Source organism: Agelaius phoeniceus, chromosome 1 (genome assembly GCF_051311805.1).
Source record: "Agelaius phoeniceus isolate bAgePho1 chromosome 1, bAgePho1.hap1, whole genome shotgun sequence".
NCBI classification, from domain to species: Eukaryota; Metazoa; Chordata; class Aves; order Passeriformes; family Icteridae; genus Agelaius; species Agelaius phoeniceus.
Genome location: NC_135265.1, coordinates 34,793,401 through 34,815,088, shown reverse-complemented (window position 1 = coordinate 34,815,088; position 21,688 = coordinate 34,793,401). Strand labels below are relative to the sequence as shown.

Sequence of the window (21,688 nt, the reverse complement as noted above, 5' to 3'; positions counted from 1 at the left end):
TAGCTGTCCAGAGCCTGGAGTTGAATTGCAGGTCCAGCAGGAGAGCACATGAAGAGCAGCACAAAAGAATTACAGCCATTCCAGCCAGTAAATTGGCTTAATCAGGGGCCAGTTTAAATGACTCTATGCAAATGCTGTGTGTGAATACCTGCAGGACTGTGATCTTACTGGCATCACAGAGACATGGAGGGATGACTCCTCTGACTGGGGTGTTGGAGTGGAAGGATTCAGGCTCTATGTCAGTGACCAGCTGGAGTGCAGGGAGCTTTGCCTGAGGATGGAGGAGGAGTGGACTGAGAGTTTATGGGTCAGGGTTAACAGGAGAGTAGGGACAGGTGACATTATAGTGGGGACCTTCTACAGCCTATCAGATTTGAAGACTGAGCAAATGAGACAAATATAGACAAATAGGATCTATGTCACATCCACAAGCCTTGGTCCTCAGCGGGGACTTCAACCACGCTGCTGGAGGGGCAGCACAGCAAAGCATAAGCAATCCAGGAAGTTCTTGGAATGTGTTGGTAAGAACCTCCTCCAAAGACAGAGGAGCCAATAAGGAGAGGTTGTTATGTTGGACCTTGTTCACATCAGCAAGGAGGGGCTGGTGGGAAATGTGAATCTCAAGAGCAGCCTTGGCTGCAGTGATCATGAAGCAGTCTAGTTTGAGGTCCTTAGGGCAGCAAGGAAGGTACACAAACTAGCTCATTATCCTGGACTTCAGGAGAGCCAGCTTCAGCCTCTGCAGGAATCTGCTTAGAACCATGATAAGGCCCTGAAGGAAAGAGGGGCACAAGAGAGCAGGTTAGTATTCAAGGATAACCTCCTCCAGGCTCAGGAACGATGCATCCCAACAAGGAGGAAGTCAGGCAAAACCATCAGGAGGCCTGTGCTGATGAACAAGGAGTTACTGGACAAATTCAGTCACAAAAAGAAAGCCTACAGAGGTTGGAAACAAGGACGGGTAGGCTGGGAAGAATACAGACAAATTTTCCAAGCAGCCAGGAATCAGGTTAGGAAAGCTGAAGCCCTGATAAAATTAAACCTGACCAGATACTTCAAGAACAGCAAGAAAAGCTTCTATAGATACAGGACCTTATATAGGGTTAGGACTTGGTTGTCCAGAATTTGGAGAAGGCTGAGATACTCAAAAACTTTGCAAAGTGTGAGAGGTGGGCCCTTGCAAATCCCATTAATTTCAACAAGGCCAAGTGCAAGGTGTTGCACTTGGGTTGGGGCAATCCCAAGCACAAATACAGGCTGGGCAAAGAATGGATTGAGAGCAGCCCTGGGGAGAAAGACTTGGGGAAGTATGGGTGGACCAGAAGCTCCAAGTGTGACCTGGCAATGTGTGCTTGTAGCCCAGAAATCCAGTCACATCCTGGGATGCATCAAAAACAACGTGACCATCAGGTCTAAGGAGGTGATTCTCCTCCTCTGCTCTGCTATAGTGAGACCCCATGTGGAGTGCTGTGTCCTGCTCTGGGGTCCCCAACATAAGAAGGCCATGGACTTGCTGGAGTGACTGCAGAGGAGAGTGGTGAAGACTGTCAGAGGGCTGGATCATCTCTCCTATGAAGAAAGGCTGAAAAAGTTGAGGTTGTTCATCCTGGAGAAGAGAAGGCTCTGGGAAGACGTTATAGCACCTTCCAAGAATTATAGGAAGCCTACAAGAGATATGGAGTGTGACTTTTGAAAATGTAGTGAGATGATAAGGGCTAATAGCTTCAAACTGAAAAAGGATGGATTTAGGTTAGATGTTAGGAAGAAATTCCATACTGTGAGGGTGGTGAGCCACTGGCACAGGTTGCCCAGAGAAGTTGTGGACGCCGCATCCCCTGGAAGTGTTCAAGGCCAGGTTCGATTGAGCTTGGAGCAGCCTGATCAGGTGGAAGATGTCCCTTCCCAAGGTGGAGGGCTTGGAATTAGATGATCTTTAAGGTCCTTTCCAACCCAAACCACTGAAAAACAGGAAAAAATCAACCACACAGAGCAGATTCTATAAACCACCATAGTTCTGAGTGGATAGGAAATCTAGGCATTTACTAGTAATACTTGAGAGATTCTTTTGCAACTTTCTTGAAATATAGACCTCAAACATTGATTTCATTAACAAGACCTTAAAGGCAGCCTTCAGTGCAGGCATTACTTTCCCAGTTACTCAAGAGATCTTTGTATATTTATATCCAGGCCCTTGTTAGTGTTTCTGTCTTTGGGTTGTTTCATGTCTGATTCAACTTAGAGTACAAGACATCCTACAGCCTAGCTGGCAGCTGACTATTTCTTGCTAACTATGGTTAGTTACAGTACCTGGTACTCACCTTTGGGTTCTGCCCTATTTATTTCAGATTATAACTAGTTGACCAAGGAGGACACAGTTCAAATTTGTTCTCTTTGAACCTTCCTGCCCTTTTGTTGACCCAAATACAGTATTTAAAAACACAGTGGAACTATGTGCCTCTATTTAAGAAAGTCATTAAAGAAAAAATCACTCAAGAAGAATTTTGAGTTGTAGCAGACCCAGGACTGCTCTCTTAGCAATTCTCTAATACGTCTTTCCAATTAGGCAGCAAACCAGTTACATTCACTAAGTGACCTATGAGTCTTATTTTGCTATTAATTGTTTAAATTATAGTAAATGTATATTTGCTAAGTGGCTTCTATTTTCTTGTTCTTGAAATTTCTTCTGCCTGATTCTTAACCTGTTTATAGTACTAAAAAATTCCTCTTGTCAAATGAACTAAATTATACTCTTAGAATCTATGTGAAATGCTTCAGTGAATTGCCAGGGAGATTTTTTTACTAGAGATGACATACTCAATGGGGAAAAAGAGTCTGAGCCTTGCTACCAGGTTATATAGTGATCTAGAATCTTAAAATTCCTCTTGTTCTTAAGGTGGTGCCTGCCTGGTAAAGTTTGAGGGTTTTATGTTAAATAACATTGAATTACTGTTTTAAAAAATAAAGACTACACAATACCTGCTTCTTCCAGTCTGAAATTTTAAGGCTGGAGTATTGTACTTGTTGGCAGTAGAGTTCTTGTTACAGTAGAAGCCAAATAACCTGTAATATGTACATGGCTGTTTATGTCCTTGTTGTTTCTCCCCTAATTTTTTCTCTTTTTCTTTCCCTCCATTCTTCCTCTCTGCCCTCTTTCTCCCTCTTCTTGCCCCCCACAGGATCTTGGCTTGGCCCAGATTTCTGCCACCAACACGAAGACACCAGTTCCTTTGGGCTCCCAGGCACATCAGATCTACAGGATGATGTGTGCCAAAGGCTATGCCATGAAAGACTTCTCAGCTGTGTTCCAGTTTTTACGTGAGGAGGAAAGCTTGTGAGCTGTCCTTTGGAAATGGACACAATAACAAACCACATTTTTTTATCCTTATAGCTCATTTGGAAGTTTGTGGATTTAATCAAGCATCCTGCTTCCATACAGATTAATCATCTTTGGCTGTCCAGACCACAATGAACTCCAGAGGTTCCTTATAATTCTTGAAAAGGCAAGCCGCAGGGAAGGGGGATTGTTTGGCAATTAGCCAAGAGCAAGTCCTTTTTTTTTTTTTTTTTAAGAACCATCAAAGTTTTTTTCACTAGATGCAATAAATAAATATTTTTTTTATGAAACACTTAACTGTTCACATATAAAATAACTTACGTTATGGCTACAGATTTAGTTGAATCATGAAAAATAAAAGAATGTTTTATTGCAATTTTATCATATATAGTGATCTATTAAAATTTAAAATTAATACCTTATGGAAAAAGGGAATATATGTTCAATGAGGAAACACATCTTGAGATGGATTTTTTTTTTGTTTTGGACCTAGTAGCCTTGAGTTGATCAGAAGTTAATTTTTCCTGGGATTTAGATTGCAGATTAAGTTTATAGCACGTGTTCTAAGTGGAAAGCTGTTACACCATGTTTACCTGATAGACTTAGGTCAAATAATATAGAATGTGTGTCTCTCTTGTAAAGCTCCGTTACTGTATTTTGCTAACCCAATTTTATATTTTCTTGTATTCTGTCACACATTTTCAGAACTCAAGATCAGCACTTACCAGAAGTTCTAACGAAGTGTACATTTGTTTTAGGTAATTACTAAAGTATTTTAAATCTTAACAAACCCCATTATTTTGAAAAGAAATAAAATCTATACTGGTAAATGCTTGCTGCACAATTATTTGCTTTTTGTTTGAGTCTTGTACATGCAGTATTAACCAAAACTTACACTAAGTGGTCTTATTTTCTAATTTGCTGGGTTTTCTACAGATTATCAGATCATCTTGCAAACCCAAGCCTTTCAAAAGCTCTTGTTGTGAAATGCAGACAAATATATAATATATGCAAATGTATGCATACATATTACCCTAACCATTCATATCCTATTGGTCTTGCCAAAGTACAGGTACATATTTGGCTTTATAAATACTCACGCTGATTGTACTAGAACTACTCACATTCAAACTCTATGCTTAATGGTCAATTTTGCATCTACGTTCACGTTTTGGTTGTGTGATGGATCCTTTTATAGATGCACGTTAGGTTATCAAAATTGTGTGCTTGAATTAGTTCAATTCTGTCAATAGACAACTTGGACACTCTTGTTCAACAAATTAGTAACATCATGCAAAAGCTATTAAACAGTAGTAGTTGATCTCTTCTCCTTTCAGCTTTCTTTGAAAACTGTTTGACATTCCAGGTGATTCAGGGATTTAGGATTCATTATTGTTATATATGAGTATAGAACTACTGAGAGAAATTGTACTTTTAAAAAATGGTTTGTCTCTCTTTTGTTAACAGTATTGTTTCTACAGGATTGCCTTCATTCAGCAATTAGACACAAAACTAGCTGTGGCACAAACAGCCACTCAGGTGCAACATGGCACCATAGTTGCAGGTGTGTGGCCTGACCTTTGCTAACAAGATCCCATACTACATTTATTTCCTACAGGACTCCTGCCTCACATAATGCAAAGGGTAGGTTGTGTCTTGTTACGACTTTGGGGTCAAGTAGTGAAGGTTGGTTTTGACAGTGGGATCCTTTTGCATTTGGACACTTTGTAATGGATGAGGTAAGGAATTGTAGGAGTGTTCAGTTTTTATCCTCTGTATTTGGCTTGCAGATCTGTCTGGCATCACAGCCCTTATGGGAGACTTCCTTCTGCTGTCCACCCCAGCCTGTGGCAGCATTTGCTATGAAGGTGTTTGCTAGTAACCCTGGGTTTACCTGTGGGCCTGGGCCTGCAGGAAGCATGATCATTTATTTTCTGAAGACATTACATGCACATATAATGGTTGGGAGTCATGAGGGATGAGAATATGATCAGTGAGAGAATTTTTGAAGTTTTTAGCCTCTGAAATCATAAATCTTCTATTAAATATGTGGAACCCTCATTGTTATTTTTATGTTCCTCTCTAAGGCTTGTAGCTTAAGCTTGCTGGTGTTCTTTTCTCGTCCTTCATAATCTCTCATCAAATTTTTTAATTCTCACTCCAAAGCACGGGGTACTCAAGTTGAAGGAAAGGCTGCCAGAATGCCATTTTGGCAAACTAAGAAAGTGTTCCGTGGTCTCCTTCTTGGAGGAGAATTGTGGCTGAAATTAAAAACAAACAAACAAAAGAAAAAAAAAGCCAAATCCCCAGCTTCAGGGCAGGCAGCCAGCACATAAAGTTTTAGAACAAGCAGTTAGTTTGGCAAAGTCAGAAACAACTTCTTAAATAAATGTTGTTATAGAAAGTGCCTTGAAAACGTCAATGATGTCCAATACCTGAAGCCAGTACATTATTTATATTAGAACACTTTTTTTTTTTTTACTAATTTTGCAGGAGACTATTTTCTGACTGTATATGTATAGTTATGATAGAACCTGCTACCTATGGCTACTCTGCATGTGTATATGTTTTTAATGTATCTTTTGCTTGACATATACTTCTGGCTCTGTGAAAATTACAAATACTAAAACGATTTTTGTCACTGTCAGAGACAGGTTTTGAAAACTGTAATTTGTTGAGTTGAACAGAAAGATGGTAAAACTGGTTGAATTTCTACACTAATTGCCATCCAGTACATACACACAAATTGGGTACATGAAATTAATGGCATATCTTGTAAATGTCTCAAAGGGAAACTTGAAGTGACTTCTTTTTAGTTTGAATGTCAAACTAGCCCTTACCATCATGCTTACTTTGGAAACTCACCTATATCAAATGCATTTTCTGACTAATAAGAAAACATTGACAACCAATAGAAGTAGTGATTTTTTTTTTATTTTGAAAATTCCTCAGCAGCCTTCTCTCATTTATGATTCAGTATAACCCATCTTAAGCAACTATTTTTGGTGGTTGTTAAACAGAGGAGGCCTTCTCTAAAACCTCTGAGTACTATATTGCTTTAACCTTATTTATGGCTCTTACAAGCCTCAGGAGAAGGAGGAGGTGTTCTGATCAAGTAAAAGTATTACATGGGATAGTCTGGCTCTGCTTTAATCAATGGGAATTTGGCCATTTAATTCAATACTGCCAAAATTTCACAGTGTGTGTTGAATGCCTACATGATTACACTGCAAATGTGTCCAAGATGCATCTTTGGAGCAGCTCAAGCACATCTCTCTGGCTGGGGTTGTTCCACATAACTGGCACTAGGATTATGAGAAGATGGGGTGGTGGCTGTGAGAGAAAGGATCCAGCACAAGCCACTGAAGTTTGTACTGCCAGTCTCCATCAAAGCCTTGTCCCACACTGGATGAGAGAGAGATACTGAGGAGCACAAAATAGCTGCTGTCTCTGTCTGCATGAGCGCAGAGCTACCTGTCTTTTCAGCTGTTTACATCTTAGAGCTCTGCCTCAAGGAGTTTTTATCAAATGGCTTACAGAACTGCAAGACTGGGGCCACCCCTGAAGCAGGCAGAGAAAGGCTACCATCATACAAGGGTTACTGTATTTATACAGTATATGTCTTTCTTTTAGTCTGCAAGCTCGATTTGTAAGATCAAATCTATCCAGACACAAGTCTGAGGGTACTGACTTATTCAGCAGTGATACCTGTTGCTTTTGATTTGTTTTCACATCATCATGATTTTCTCCTTCATATAAAGAGTGAAGGAGAATCTCAGCTTTTGTCAAGACAAGTTGAGAATATTATCTGCCTTTATAAGACTAGCTAGTAAGCTGTGGAAACTTTGAAGCAGTTTGGAAACTTCTGTTGTGTTTCCTTGATTCAGTGATGCAATGTGGCATTAGAGTACTCTGCACTACTTTCATTTTTTGTTGAACTTTAGTTCAACATCTACAAGTTAGATTAAATGCTGCTTATGAAAAGCTCAAGCTTTCAGTAGCAAGAATATATTTTCATTCTGTGCAACACCATAATGGATGTGTGGTCTTTGAAGGCTGCTGGTAGTTTTAAGATCTGTTGCTTTCTATATATGCTTTGTCACAACCTGTCCAGCCTGCTGGCACAGTTACACATTAATTTTTTTCCAATAAGAATAATAGCAAAGGTTACAAAGTTTTCTTGGATGGACAAAAAATTAATATTTTTATGGCTGGTATGTTCAATAGATGTGTGACATAGAGCTAGGCATCCATATGGCAGTGATTTTTTTTGGCTTTGGAATTCATCATGGATTGTGAGCACTTGGGGTAAATTGGAACAGGTGGATAAACCTTTCTAAAGTACTAAATGTCTCGTAACAACTTCTGTATAATTAAAAGCCGTCTGGCTCTTTCTGCATTTTCACCTAGCTCTTCCTTTTGACCTTGACCCTAAGATGAGGTCTGGATTCTCATTTGAAGTAAGAAATAACTCAGTCTGTTTCTCCATCTAGTTTTACTGAGCCTCGATTAGTGATGACAGAGTTTGGTTTGTTAGAGTAAATGCTGTATATGGAGATAATAAATGTTCTAACATATGTTTTATGAAGTTCATTGATTTCAAAAAGACTTGGAACACTGGCCAAAACTGACTGAAATCTAACTCATAAAAAGATGTTTACCTGTACCTAAAATGCAGCTACTCTGGAAAGAAATGGAAATGTTAGAATGCATTTCAGTCCTAACAGCATTTTTAAAAAATAAATTAGTTGTATTTTTGTCTTGTTGAGATTCAAAGGAGAAACCAGACAAGTAAAAAAAAAATTTGTAGGCTTTAAATGTGGCCAGGTGTAAGTTTTATTTGGACAAAATCAAGTATTGCTGCTGTCCTACTCTAGTTTGAGAGCATGATGAGGAAATATGCAGGCAACTTAGGGCACCAGCAGCAGTAGGGAAGTAACTTAAAGAATACTTCTTAAATTCTCTGAGCTGCTTGCTTTGCTCTGAGTCTCCTTCCAACTGATGTAACAGCATTAACTAGGCTGTAACCACTGAATGCAGGCATACCTGGCCAGCTGTAAGGTGGCTGGTTTGTATATCTGCATCTCCCTAATCCCTGAGGCTTTCCTGGGTAAATACTGGGCCAGCAGTGCTGTTTCCAGTTCCTAAACTGTCTAGTTTGTGACTAGTAACAGTGGGCCATTTTTGCTTTTCAGTCATGTTATTTTCCTGAAAGCCTGGAAGCTTTCAATGACCAATATTTAGTAGGTTAATCCATTGGGTCTTGTAGCTGTTGCCTGTTTTACAGCATCCTTCTGGCAGTCTCTGCCCTGTTACTCGTTCTCTGCTTGTACAATACCTAGAGGTCCCCTTGGTGTTGTATAATTGTGTCAGGCAGCAGTCATACTGCAGTCCACAAAAAAGACTGACATCAGTCACATTCTGGTGACTGAAGGTGAAGCTTCAGCACTGGGATTTAAGGTGTGCTTGGGTTCTTCTCCATTTCTACTTTCAAGGTTTTCATACAAGCTCTACTTTATTTGACCTATACATTGCAGGGCATTAAGAGCCCTCATTATGTCAGTTGTTTGGAGCTTTTTCCTGGATTTGACTGTGTTAAAGCTACGTTTGCTATTCATGCTCAGGAAAAAGCAATTTCTGGTCCTTGTCAGGAGACAGGGAGAAAAACACCACTAAGCAAATGGAGATTGGTAGGTTACAGGACCTGATGCCAACACATTACTCTTACTGGAAAGCCACTGGGTCCTGTCCACACCTCCTATTGCTATGACTTTTCCTCTGCTCGTCCCTGGGTAAATAAACTGCGTTCATTTATGTGGATGCAAGCAGAGTCTGTGTTTTATAAAAGAGGAGAAGTAAGCAGCATCTTGTGCTGTGTGACCCACTGGGTCTGTCAGGGGAAGGTGGTTCCTTGTAAAGCAGATAAGGGGACCGCAATCTGCTCCCTCCGGCACCATGATAAAGATGGAGACAGTGAGTCTGCAGCCCTCTGTAGATACTGCCACTAAAGTCACAGCCTGCAGAATGCAGTTCCTGTCCCGCATCACACCACCCAGCTCTGCTCTCTGAGCAATAAACATCACACCAGCCTCTCCAAACTCTCCCTGGGGCCACTTGTGGCTCTAGTTTTGGCAGCTTTGTCTGCCTCGGCCCTGGCTGCCTGAAATCTACTTCTGCACTTCTTCCCAAAAATTCCTTTTCCAGTTCTGTGCCTGAGCTGACTGTAGGCCTTCAGTATGCCTACAAATAAGATGCTAGGTCTTAACTTGCATGTGCTCCCAATAGTGCCAGAAAGCACATAATGAATGTGTCTCCCTTGTTTCTTACAGACTTAATAAGTAAATGAAGCCATAAACAGTAAGCCAAAAGGATGGCGGTGGCAGGCATTTATGGGGTAGTAGGAATTTGTTCATTGAACTGATCGTTGTTCTACTCTGTGACTGTGGTATCTCAGCTTTTTTTCTGAGAGCAGGAATGATGTGGGTTTCTTTTCAAATGAAGAGGAGCCAAAACTGGCTCTGTCCACTGACCTATGGCTTTCACTTTGAAACAAATTCATTGTTTAAATTTGCAGTAAAAATGAAAAAGCCTCTTTTTTTTTTTTAATTAAAATATAGCTAGTTTGCTTTGTAGGATTTTTTTAAATCGGTTTCCTGCACATGGATGCGCTAATCTGTTTGCTAGTATTTTAACTTCCTTCTCCATCTGTGTAACAGCCTGTGTATTATAGGCTACATATAACATCTAAAATCACATTCAGGGATCTGTGAGAAACTCAAGTCTTAAGGTAACCCTGCCATGGTGCTGTTAATAACACATTGCAAACAAGAAAGTAGTAAGTGGAAATAATGCACTCATTTAGAAGTAATAAATCCTTTGATCTTTCTTTGAAGCAAGGGTATATGCTTAAACTACCAATTCAGGGACAACCAGATGCCCATAAAGAATGGTTCTTTGCTTTGATAGAAAATCGCTGAGGCCTGCCCAGCAGCTCTGGTCTGTAAACAGATTAGTTAAGTGCTCATCAGCTCCAATTTGCATAGGACAGTCTTTGCACACAAACCCTACTTCCAGCCTTTATAAGCTATTTACTTGCAGGAAAGCTACTGGTTTCCTTTTAGTTAGAAATCTCAGCAGAAAATTGCTTTGTGAGAAGGAGTAGGATCCTGATTTGGAAATAGCACTGTTCCTCTGCATGGATGTTAATAGGCAAGTGGTGACTGGCAGTTTGGTGTGCTTGCTGAGCCTCTCTAGTGAGCAGCTGTGGGAATTAGAAAAATAGCTGGTAGTTGAAAATTTGGAGAACAGTTACTTCTCTCTCCCATTGGTGGCTAGATAAAGAGGATTGGGAAGTAGAAGTTTGTCTCTGCAGAGAAGGATCCCAGAGCTGAAGTGTTCACTATAGAGGATTTTGCTAGGCTGTAAAATTCTCATCACCTTTGAATAAAAATAAATGCGTGGTGAATGCTTGTTGGTCTGTGTGCAGAGATTGTGTGCAGCCTGCAGATTTGTCACTCACATTTTTCCCTGTTTAAAGTTCATTTGATCCCCACAATTACTTTTGTCTGATACAAAGGGAGGTCAGTCTCAGCCACAAATGCAGCAGATGGTGAGATTCACCCTAGAGTATAGAAAAGCTACTAGTAACTTCAGAGCCTTTTGCATTTTAAAATGTGTTACTTCTCAGTTGATTTCAGCCTGACCAGCAGTTTGTTTTTCTTTGAATCAAGAAAGCAGTGAGACTGCAACGTTTTTCTAATGGGGAGACAAATACATCAAAAGTGGGAAGAAAAATGCACAGTATTCCTGAAACCAACTGTAAGCAGTTTCAGTGCAAAGTAAATTGTGTAGTTCTGCCTTGCCCTAGTAAAAATGAAAAATGTTATGGATCTGTTTTTTCACTGATTACATTATTTCCGTTTTGTGTCCCCTTTTGCTTGGAAAGTAAACTCAGGTTTGTGCCTGAAAACACAGGGTGAAGGGCTGGACTGAGGAAGCTACTTTCATAAGCTAAACTATTTTCGCAAGCTAAATATAGTTCCAAATTCCTCCCTGTAGTTTGGTTTTCATCATTTATTTCATCAGCCAGATGCTAGTTTTTCATGTAGAATATGATAAGAACATTACCCAATGACTTCCTCAAAAAATAAAATCAGAATTATTGCAGGCCACTCTGCATTAGCCCATCAACCGTCTGCCTTTGAAGGCTTGTGTTCAGCCCCTCCGTTTTATAGTGCCAAGATTCAAATATGGGATTGCTAGAGGAAATTAATTAGTAGTAAATTTAGAACAAAGGAAAGAACCTGCAACTTCACAGCATGTAAAACACCTTTTGGAATTCTTTGCTCTCTTCTTGGGAACCAGTGTGCCAAATTCTTGGAATTATTTTAAAGGTAAAATAGTTAGCTATCCAAAAGGCATAGTAAAACCTTATGTTTAAGGATATAAATAGCCGGCAGAAAATTATTTTGTCTCTAGCCACTTTAGACCATATCTATTCAATATCCATTGCAAATTGCTGCAGGCCTGGCTTTTCTGATGTCCTGAGTGCTGAGTATGGCTAAGGGCAAAGAGTGGGACCTGAAGGGTCAAATTGTGAGACATCCTCACCCTGGAGATCTACAGCTACTGCCACCTTCCCTTCACCCCCTGTCAGCCACCTGTGTCCAAGGAGGGGCAGCAATGGGCTCAGGGACCCACGTGGCTTCACCCATCAGGTGTCCCACAAATCCAACAGTACTTGTGTTTTTCTGAACTTTCTGAAACTGTCACCTGTCTTCAGCCACTTCTTAGATGCCTCAATCTGCTCATACTGCTTCATGTCTTCTCTAAGGCAGACAAAGAAATGCCTGCATTTTTAGTGGGTATAAACCCCACCTTTCTGTTGATGCTCTTGATGCTGGTTCTCCATTCTCCCTCTCTGACAATTTTCTTTAATTGTTGCCTCCAGATCACAGTCTGTAAAATGTGTCTCTCACTTGCCTCCTCCCATATCCAGTCTGTCATGTGGTCTTCTCCTCATTTATTCCATCACATCTGAACGTGCATTCTGTCCCAAAACACCGTCCACAAAGATCCATCATTCTCATCCCTAAAGGCAGCATATGAATCCACCCTAGCTAGTTTTCCTTTCTTTTTCCTTGTTAAGTAGTGTGGGTTGTCTCCCATGGCTCTCATGCTCCATTTCAACTGCACCTTATTTCTCTTGTAGCTTTGCAACCTTTAATGCTCACAGAGGTGTTATTCAGGCTGTACAGTCAGTCTGAAGAGTGATTCCCAAATCACTCTTCAAGTCATTAAGGAGGTTGGATTTTATGTCACCACATTCACTCTTGTTTTCACATCTTGTATCTTACTCCTGCTCCCTCAATTGGCTTTTCGACAAAATTAGCATCAAGTGTCCTCTCACCTCTCCTTCAAAAGCAGCTGCATCAATACCAGTGTCTAAGGCTGTGTCTAAAGCAGTGGTGTAGTCCAGAGCAGGAGCCTGCTTTACAGCATATTTCCTGCCCGTACCCGTTTCCCATCCTTGCATGCACATTGCAGAGGGATCCCAGAGTACATGACTGGGTTTTCTCTCAAATGAGGCAAAAGAGCAGGATGGTGCTCCAGATCTGTCTCAGGCACTGTGACTGCTCATGGGCCTTCTGAGTACCAGACCAGACTGCAGCTGGTCTGGGGAAAAGCTCCAGATGTAGAACACTTACACTGTAAGCATTGGCTCCTCAAAAACAACTGTGTAGTTTTCCAGATTTTCTCCTACTGTGCTGCTGGGGTATGCAGATCCTGTACATCCTTTCAGCAGATGTGATTTTTCACTGATGCTGTAAACCTGAGTTTATTATTTTAACATTTGAGAAGTATCTGTGCCTCATCAGATCAATGTAAGATTGCAAGCCTGAGTCTCTTAGCAATGTGGAGCTGATCCTTTTTTACTGACATTGATTTTATACGCAAGCTCATTTATGGGCTTCTGCAGGGATTCTCTTTATGTCATCTAAAGTGAGATCCACATGGAAATGTATCTTCTGTTGGGTGAAATGTCATGTCTGTGACTATATTCTGCATTTTTTAAATGCTCAGTCTGGGAAGCATTCTGATACTGGCCTCAACAATTGTTTTTCTGAGTGGCAACAATGAGCTTTGTATTCTTATGGAGCTAGCCAGGTTATTATTGTGGAAACAAGATATAGGAACTTGATTTTAAAACTGTTCTCTGTGGGGGATTGTTTTTATGACCCTGGATTTTAAAAGTTTTCAAAATACATTTGCATTCATGAAAAATGTATTTTAACAACATAAAGGCTGACAATCCTGCTAGTTGTAAGGAATTCCTTTGATCATGAGCTACAAAGTCCTTGGTAGCCCTGGTAGTAACACAGGGTTACCAACACATTATTCTCCACCTTATTTCATTTATTTATTTTATTTGAAAGCTTTTCTTTACAGAAGCCACAAAGGAAGAATAGGAAACAGTCATCAATGTGGAGGTGACTTTTCCACTTCCTTCTCTTTCATGAAGTTGTTAACAGTAATTTACAGTTGCTCAATTGCATTAAGATGGCTGGGATATTTCTATATAAAGTAGTAAAAATCAGTTTGTAGGCCTTATTAATTTACTGCATATCATAAAGCCTAACAAATTGTACTGTACTAAAAGACTATTACAAAAGTATTTACTAAAAAATATACAATACTGAAAGTAATTTTGCTTCTTTTGGACTTCCTTACCTCTGTGGCAAAAATTACAAAAGCATTAGGTGTGTTCATCACTGTAACAGATCTTTTTGATGCGTGCACACATTTTTATTTCCTTCTTGAGTTGTGCCACATGGATGCGATTCTACCTTAAGCAAGTAAAAACCCCTGACTGCTTCTGAAGTCAATGGAAATTTCACCATATATTTCAGTGACTTTTTCTCCCATATTAATTTTGGGGGAGCACAATTTAAATTTAAGTGTGGTTCTTCAAATTTAAAAAACTGTCAGTTGTTTTATAAAGATCAAATTGTATCATTTAATCAAATAATTTTGTATATGAAGAGTGAAGCTGATTCCTGATTTATATTAGTGTATGACAGGTTCTCTCAAAATGGTGAAAATTGTCTGGACTTGAAAGTTAATATCAACAAATTTGTTGATGAAAGGTAGCCAAATATTAGATAACTGGAAGTGGGGTTTCAGAATTAGGAATGTGGGCTATTTAACATTTTCATAGGTCACATGATAAACAAGGTCTACCCAGTGTTGAAAGCTGCAGCCACAGATCAATAACTGTTTGTCATCCCTGTGGCTTCAGATGTGTGAAGAATCACAGAATCCCAGGATGGCTGAGGTTTAAAGGGACCTCTGGTTATGTGATCTGGTCCAGCCTCTGGTTGAAAAGGACCTCTGGTTAGGTTATCTGGTTAGGTTAGGTTATCTGGTCCAGCCCCCCCTCCTCAGCTAGAGCCATCTACAGCAAGTTGCCCAGGACCATGTAAGATGGCTTTTGAATATCTGCATGGGTAGAAACTCCATCTCCTGGGAAACCTGTGCCAGTTATCAGTAAAAATGTTTCCTGATTTCAAACAGAGCTTCCTGTATTTCAGTTTGTGACCTTGCCTCTGGTCCTGTCACTGGGCACCACTGAAAAAAGCCAAGAAGCCCCATCCTCTTTGCACCCTCACTTCAGGTACTTGTGTACATTTATAAGATCCTCACTTAGCCCCACTCCAGGCTGAGCCAGCTTGCTCAGCCTTTCCTCACTGAAATGGTGCTCCTGTCTCTTCATCATCTTTCTGGTTCTTTGTTAGATCATTTTCAGAATGTTTTTTGTCATGTACAAAACTACACATTAGCATAACTCCCAAGGGTAGGGCTTCTCTTGGGAGGAAGAGGGACCAAGCTCTTGGTTCTCTGCACATCCTCTACCAAGGTGTTTCCTACAGGCATCCAATCATGCTGTTCTGCAGTAAGATGGCTTTGTGCTCCTCCGTGCCATGGTGAGGTTAGAAACCTGTGGCTTCACTGTAGCATTCTGCCCACAAAGAGACCACTTCACAACTGTACAGATCTCCAGGGCCTCCATGAAAAACTAAACTATCCTTTCTAAAATAGAACTAACTTGTTCTATTAGTGCTGTAATAACCAAAACCAGCAAAAAACAAGAGTCTAGGTGAAAGAACTGCACTGGTTCCCAGCCCAGCTGTGTAAAAGGAGACAGAGGTCTAAGACAGAATTTTTTCCTACTGTGCAGTGGCCTTAACTGTGAAGTAAATGCTTATTACTGAGGGAAAGTCTTTTGCCTGATACTCTACTGGGTGCTGTAATTTCATCTTTTCCTTTTGTTGGCTCTATGACCTGTGAAAGTCTTAATCAGGGTGAAAGGCAAACTTTGCCAGGCCACCCTGAATGTAGTGGTGATATGTTATCTGAAAATGTTCTGCTGATGGCAGAAGAATATACTTAGAATTTAACTGTCAATAATTTCATTTTCCATAATTTGATGAAGTAAGATGATTTTGTATGTGACAGCCTGAATCTTCCACTGGTCTAGACTGAAATACTATCCCTAAATTGAGATAACAAATAGCAAACTGATCATAAACAAATAACAAACAGAAGGAAAATTTGAATTGACTGGATAGCTATTTGCTGTGAAAGATTCACTCTGCTCTATAAATAACATTTTGTTTCTCTCCAGAGGAAGAATGACTTACTTCACCAAACAGGTAAAATAGAAAAAATAACAAGACCCTAATACGCTGAATCAAATGAGAAAATAAAAACTGTGATAGATGTGACCTTTGGAGAAGTGTTCAATTTTGTTTGTCATTGCTTGGAAATAATGCTGTGTACCTTACAGGAGGTAAGAGCCAAGCAGCAGAAATGTCACTGTTTTCTTTTATTGTCTTAATGTGGAATGCAAGTTTTTTAATAGATCCAATATATTTTAATAGATTGCTTGTTTTCTTTCATTCATAGGAGAGTTTTATGTGGGATCACAAATGGGTGTACTCCTCCACCCCCTGCTTTATAGCTCATCACTGTCACACATGACATCAGAATTGCTGTAATGTGTGAATGTATCTACAGTTTTTTCCACAGGATTCCTGGGCCTTTAGTGTGCTGATGAGCTGCTTTTATACTTTGTTTCTTCTGATTTAGATCTAAAGAACTTGCACATGGCCAAGTCCCTTGCAATAGACTTGATCCATTTCCAAAACAGTGCCAGGTGACAAATCTAGTTTTTATTCCACAGTTAGTTTGCATGTTCCATATGTAGGCATTTTCCAGACACTATTCCCCCCAAAATTAAGTCTCTATTCTCATAAAGACTCTCCTCAAAAAAACCCTGGCTACCTTATGTTCCCCCTTCAGTTACCATCTACCTTTAAGGAGGGAGCATGCTGTGTATTGACATGCAAAAGCAAGCTCCAAAGAAGTGACCTGCTGTGTTTGATAATTTCTCTACCAAGTAACTTTTAAATTAGAGTTAACCTGAGATTTCAGAGAGTCTCCTCATTTGCACATCAATATCCCAGTGCTCCTCCTCAGCACTGGTGATGTCCCAGTGTTACTTTTAGGATAAGGTGGCTAGCTTTGATATTTAGAGATATGCGCACATGAGAAAGTTGGATGTGATCCTGGATAAAGTTCCAGGAGTGTTTTGGCCAAATGCACAAGGGCATATGTTAGTGATACAGTAAGAATGACAACCTGGAAAATACTGATCACATCAATGCCCTATGATAGGCAAAGATGTGCTTTGAGCAGCTGGAGACAGATTACACCAGCAGATGTGTAATTTTACTGCTGGAACATCACCTATTCTAGCCAGTGGTGCTACATTGGCCAAGGGCACCTCACTCCCTGACCCTGCATAGAGAAACTATGCCAGTGGCATCCTGCTGCACAAACATGGTCTTGGTGTTTGGAAAAAGTCCTGAAAAGCAGTGCTGAGGAAGTGTGAGTCTGCTGGCTTTCAAAAGATGAGGTGGAGAACAGACCTGTTACACCGGCAGTCCTGTAGTGGCACAGAGATGCAACCTCCAGCTCCCCTCCAGCTTTTGACATTGAAGCCTGAAAAATTCAAAGGAAATAAAAATGCTGTTTGCTGAGAGTGACAGTAATTTATCATCAAACCGTTCACAAGAAAAAGTGACAAATTCATCCTTGGGAATGCTAGCTCAGTCACCCAGCCTCTGGGTTTCACAGTCAGGATCACTGCAGGCTGCATGACAGCACCTTTGGATCTTTGTCTTCTTCTTTTTATTCAATATTACACAGAGGCTCTGGCCTTGTTAAGATGCAGTAATTGCTGTTCAATACATTTGTCCTTTAGGATTTGGGGTGGCTTTTTTCAGTTTTTGTACTAATGATTTGTGGTACTAACACCCAGTGATAGCTAAACGTGGGATACAAGTACATTTCTGATAGATTTTGGCACTTACTGCTATGTCATAGTAATTTAAATTATTTCTGGGTCTACCTTAATGATATCAAGAACTGAAGTTCTTAGTGACATTAATTATGTTCTCAGCTGTGTCTCCAGTTCTTCCTCCCTCCCTGGTCAGACTCAGGAGTGCTTATAGAATTGCTTGGAGAAGAAATCCATAAAAGTTTGAAGCTTGCACCTTGTGGAAATAAATGCTGTAATTTATTTCCTAAGTTAATGTCTGGTCATATAATTGAAGTGAAACAATTCCTATGAAGTAATTCTCTTTGAAGAGTGTAAGAACTCAAAGGTACCAGCTCAGATGCACCAGGAAGCTCTGCCTCCTGTTATATGCAGGAAAAAGTGGTGGATGTGGACAGAGGTATATGGCAAGAAAAGCAAGCCAGGAAATTACTCCAGTCTCCTCTCCTACTCTCTCACTGTTTTGTACACATTTTTCCAGTTTTCTGCTGGCCTGATCTAGTGAGTGGAGGGCACTCAGCACCTCTGACCGCCTGCTTTGCCTGGCTTCATGATAGATATATTAATCTAGTCAAGTCCCTGGTATTGGACCTGAAAGTTGCAGAGGAAGGTGTGCTTCACAGGCAACAGTGGGTTAAGATGGGCTTCTCCTGGGGTCAAAAGCCCAAAAGTGCTCATGTAAATTGTGGAGGAGTGTAACATGGGTATGACTATTTCAGTGTTTGCTATCAGGGAAAGTGCTTGTTCTTAATTCCACTTGTGTTACATGTACAGCAATAATGTCTTCAGACTCTGGAAATGTTACATTTCCTTTTAAAAGCCCAGGGGTGTAACTCAGGCACACAGTCAATGCTTGTACTCTACTGGTCTCGATTTCCAGGCTGTTTCCAACATTTAAAAGGCTGCTTCATTCATTTTTCTCCTATACCTGCTAAGCAAGGAGTAACCAACATCTGAGTGGAGAAAATGTTAACAAATTCCACTGGTGGCTCTCTTTTGTCAGTTCTAGAATTGTGATTGCTGGCTAACATTAAAGTAAATTAACCCTTTAAAGATGGACAAACAAAAAATCTGAAGGAAAAACCCAAAGGTTCTGAACTTCATGTAATACACTGCTATTGCCAAAGCATTGTGGAATTGTAATGAGTACTGTGGTTGCCAGTAAAAAGCCTTGTGCTCAGTCAGGAACCATTCCTAACAACCAGACAGATGTCCTTTGAGTGTGGAAATGTGTGTTACATTGCTTTCGTATTTAATTGCTCCAATTTTATTTAGAGAGGAGGTATTAGGGAACACCTTCAAAGCAAGTAGAAAAGATTAGTTGTGGGATAGGTAGAAGGCTGTTCTCTCACTGGGATCTTCAAAAAGCAAAGATTTGTAAAGCTTTCAAGATGACTGGGGACAGGATTGACTTCTTGTTAAATCAGATAGGGACCTAATTAGAGATTTATGAAAGCAACAAAGCACCCTGCAGCAGGCAGTTTCCCTGCTGGGAGAAAACTCACTGAAACATGAGGGTAAGGCTAATAGCAGCTACTAAGAAGGAAAAAAAAAATAATAAAAAATCCCAACTCCCTTTTAACTGTTTTAAACCCTCAAGCAATTGGGCTTCACTTGTCAGGGTTGAGAGGAGATAGCCTACCTTGTCTGATATGAAGACAAGCGACTCAAATCTGTTGCCAAGGGCCACAGGGAAGGGTTGAAAAAAAGACTACGGTGGTCGGCAGATGAGCTGATATCTCCCCTCCAAGTAGAGGGATGAATTAGCCTTACCGTTGCTAAACTCAGGATAACAAGTCTAAAAGCCTAAAAAAAAAGCCTAAAGCTTTGCTTCCTCATTGGGAAAATAACCTTTGAATGGATCTCTGGAGCAGGAGAAAGAGATCAAGGAAAATGTGTCAATTTGGGATAATAAAGGAAGCAGAAGGGCCATAAACAGAGCAGATATGCATCCCTAGGCAGCATCCACCTTTCTTTCTTTTAGCAATTGACAGTGGCCCTCAAGGTGTTGTTACACATGATGGGTTGTCAGACTTAATACTGCATTTCTTCTTATTGCCATTTGCATAATATATGACCCTTTGCTTTTGTGTATATGAAACAATCTTGTGATAGAAATGTCAACACATGGGGGAAAATTATCCACATTCCATCTGTTTTGGTGCATTCATTTTTCCTGAATGCATTTTTTGCAAATGAAATATGAAGACTGACCCAAAATTTTAATTTTGGGTTTCCTTTTGCTATTGCAGCCAATAGAGGCTGAAATCTGAAAACTGAGAAAGCTTCAGGGCAGCAACCTGAATAACTTCACTTACAGAAAGATTCTGTCATGGAAAAAGTCATTCATAGCTCAGAAACAACATTTCTGTGTTCAGCCATAATTAGGCAATCTGACCAAAGTGGGCCTTCTTTTGCACTTTCCAAGTGAGTGAAAAAAATGCTCGTCATTGCATAGGTAAAATTATGATTATTTTAATACATTGCAGTGCCAGAAATGCATTGCAGTCCCAGGGGGTTTTAAATGAGAAATAGTAAACAATGAAAATTAATGAAAAGTCTTTTACCTCTCCTCATGATAAGCTCACTGACTTAGCACTGAAGAGGTGACAAAGGTCATGCCTGTGTATGATACCACTCTAGATGAAAACAAAACTTCCAGTATTTTCCCTAATAAATGTTGAATGCTTTAGTAACGCTTGCATGCTTAAGTAATATATGCAGGCTCTGCTAGTTTAATTTTCATAAACTTGATTGATTCAAATGTTGATTTTACTACCACAGCTTTTATATCCCTGTCTAATCAAACTTCATGTTTATTATTTCAATTTTACATATTTTAGTAATTGGGTTGTGTACCTTAATAGTAAAGTAAGGTTTTGCATAGTTTACTAAGGAAAAAGCTGACTTGATACTCTTTCTCCTGTTTTAGTGCTGTATTTTTAATTTTTCTCAATCAAGCTAAGCTCTTAAGAAATTACTTTACAGGAGAAGTGTATGACAAGTTGAAGGGAATTAAATGAGACTCAATTGACTCAATTCATTAGCTCTTGCATTCCAGCATTACTGCTGCTTATCACTGGGAATTCCTGCTCTGCAGCTGCCTTAGCCTGATACAGTGTTCATGACTTTCCAGATTCATGCTAGGGGGCCTGTATTGTTTTTATGGCCTTCCACTTGGAAAAGGAAAATGGCTGAGTCTCAAACTTGTAACAAATACTTGGTTTTGTCTGCTGCTTTTCCATCATAGATACAATCCACAAAAATAATTCATTCTTTGTTTCCCAGAATTCCACTTTTCAGACTAAATATTCAAATAACTGTTGCAATGTGAAGTACCAAATTCAAGACTTCCTGTGAAAACTAGAGGTGGATCTAGTTGGCCATATAAAAATGAGTCTTCCCAACTTGATAGTTAGCCTTGCTAAAGCCTCCAGCTTTAGCAATTGCAAGTCTTGTCCTTTGAAACATATTTTGGTTTTGTTTGCTGGTCTCATCATCTGCTCTCATAACAATGTTTTTTTACTTTCTGCTCCTACATTATTTGACTTGCATACATATATGCCCTCCAAATATTTCAAGGAGTGCTTTTCATCACTGCATATTTTTAAAAGACTGGTAAATGAAAAAGTTAAGGTCCTAAGTCTCAGTTTTAGCACAGTGCAAAAAGGTTTTTTAGATAATTTGTTATCAAAATATTCAGGTTGATTCAGGAATTTATTTTTGCTGATGCACTCCATTAAAAAATAGACAGCCTGTGTGAATTGCCAATGTTTATTGAATGAGCCTAGGTACTTCTGGGGAGAGGGATAACTCAGGTATCATTTGAAAAGTATGTTTGTTCATGTTTTATATTACCAGAGGGGCTGTTACGCTTATTTTTTAAATAGATTACGTGATCAATACATGAATTAATGTAATTTATTGATTCAGCTTTATGTGTTAATAGCTTG

At 39.8% G+C, this 21,688-nt stretch overlaps 1 protein-coding gene across 1 annotated transcript in view; it reads left to right on the top strand.

Moving 5' to 3' along the window:
- HIBADH (3-hydroxyisobutyrate dehydrogenase) overlaps nucleotides 1–4,164 on the top strand; it is an 85,947-nt gene extending 81,783 nt beyond the window's left edge. Inside the window, exon 8 of the mRNA XM_054639313.2 lies at nucleotides 3,177–4,164. Coding sequence (XP_054495288.1) covers nucleotides 3,177–3,335 — 159 coding nt within the window. The 3' untranslated portion in view covers nucleotides 3,336–4,164. The remainder of the gene's footprint in view (nucleotides 1–3,176) is intronic.
- The last annotated feature ends 17,524 nt before the right edge of the window (nucleotides 4,165–21,688 follow it).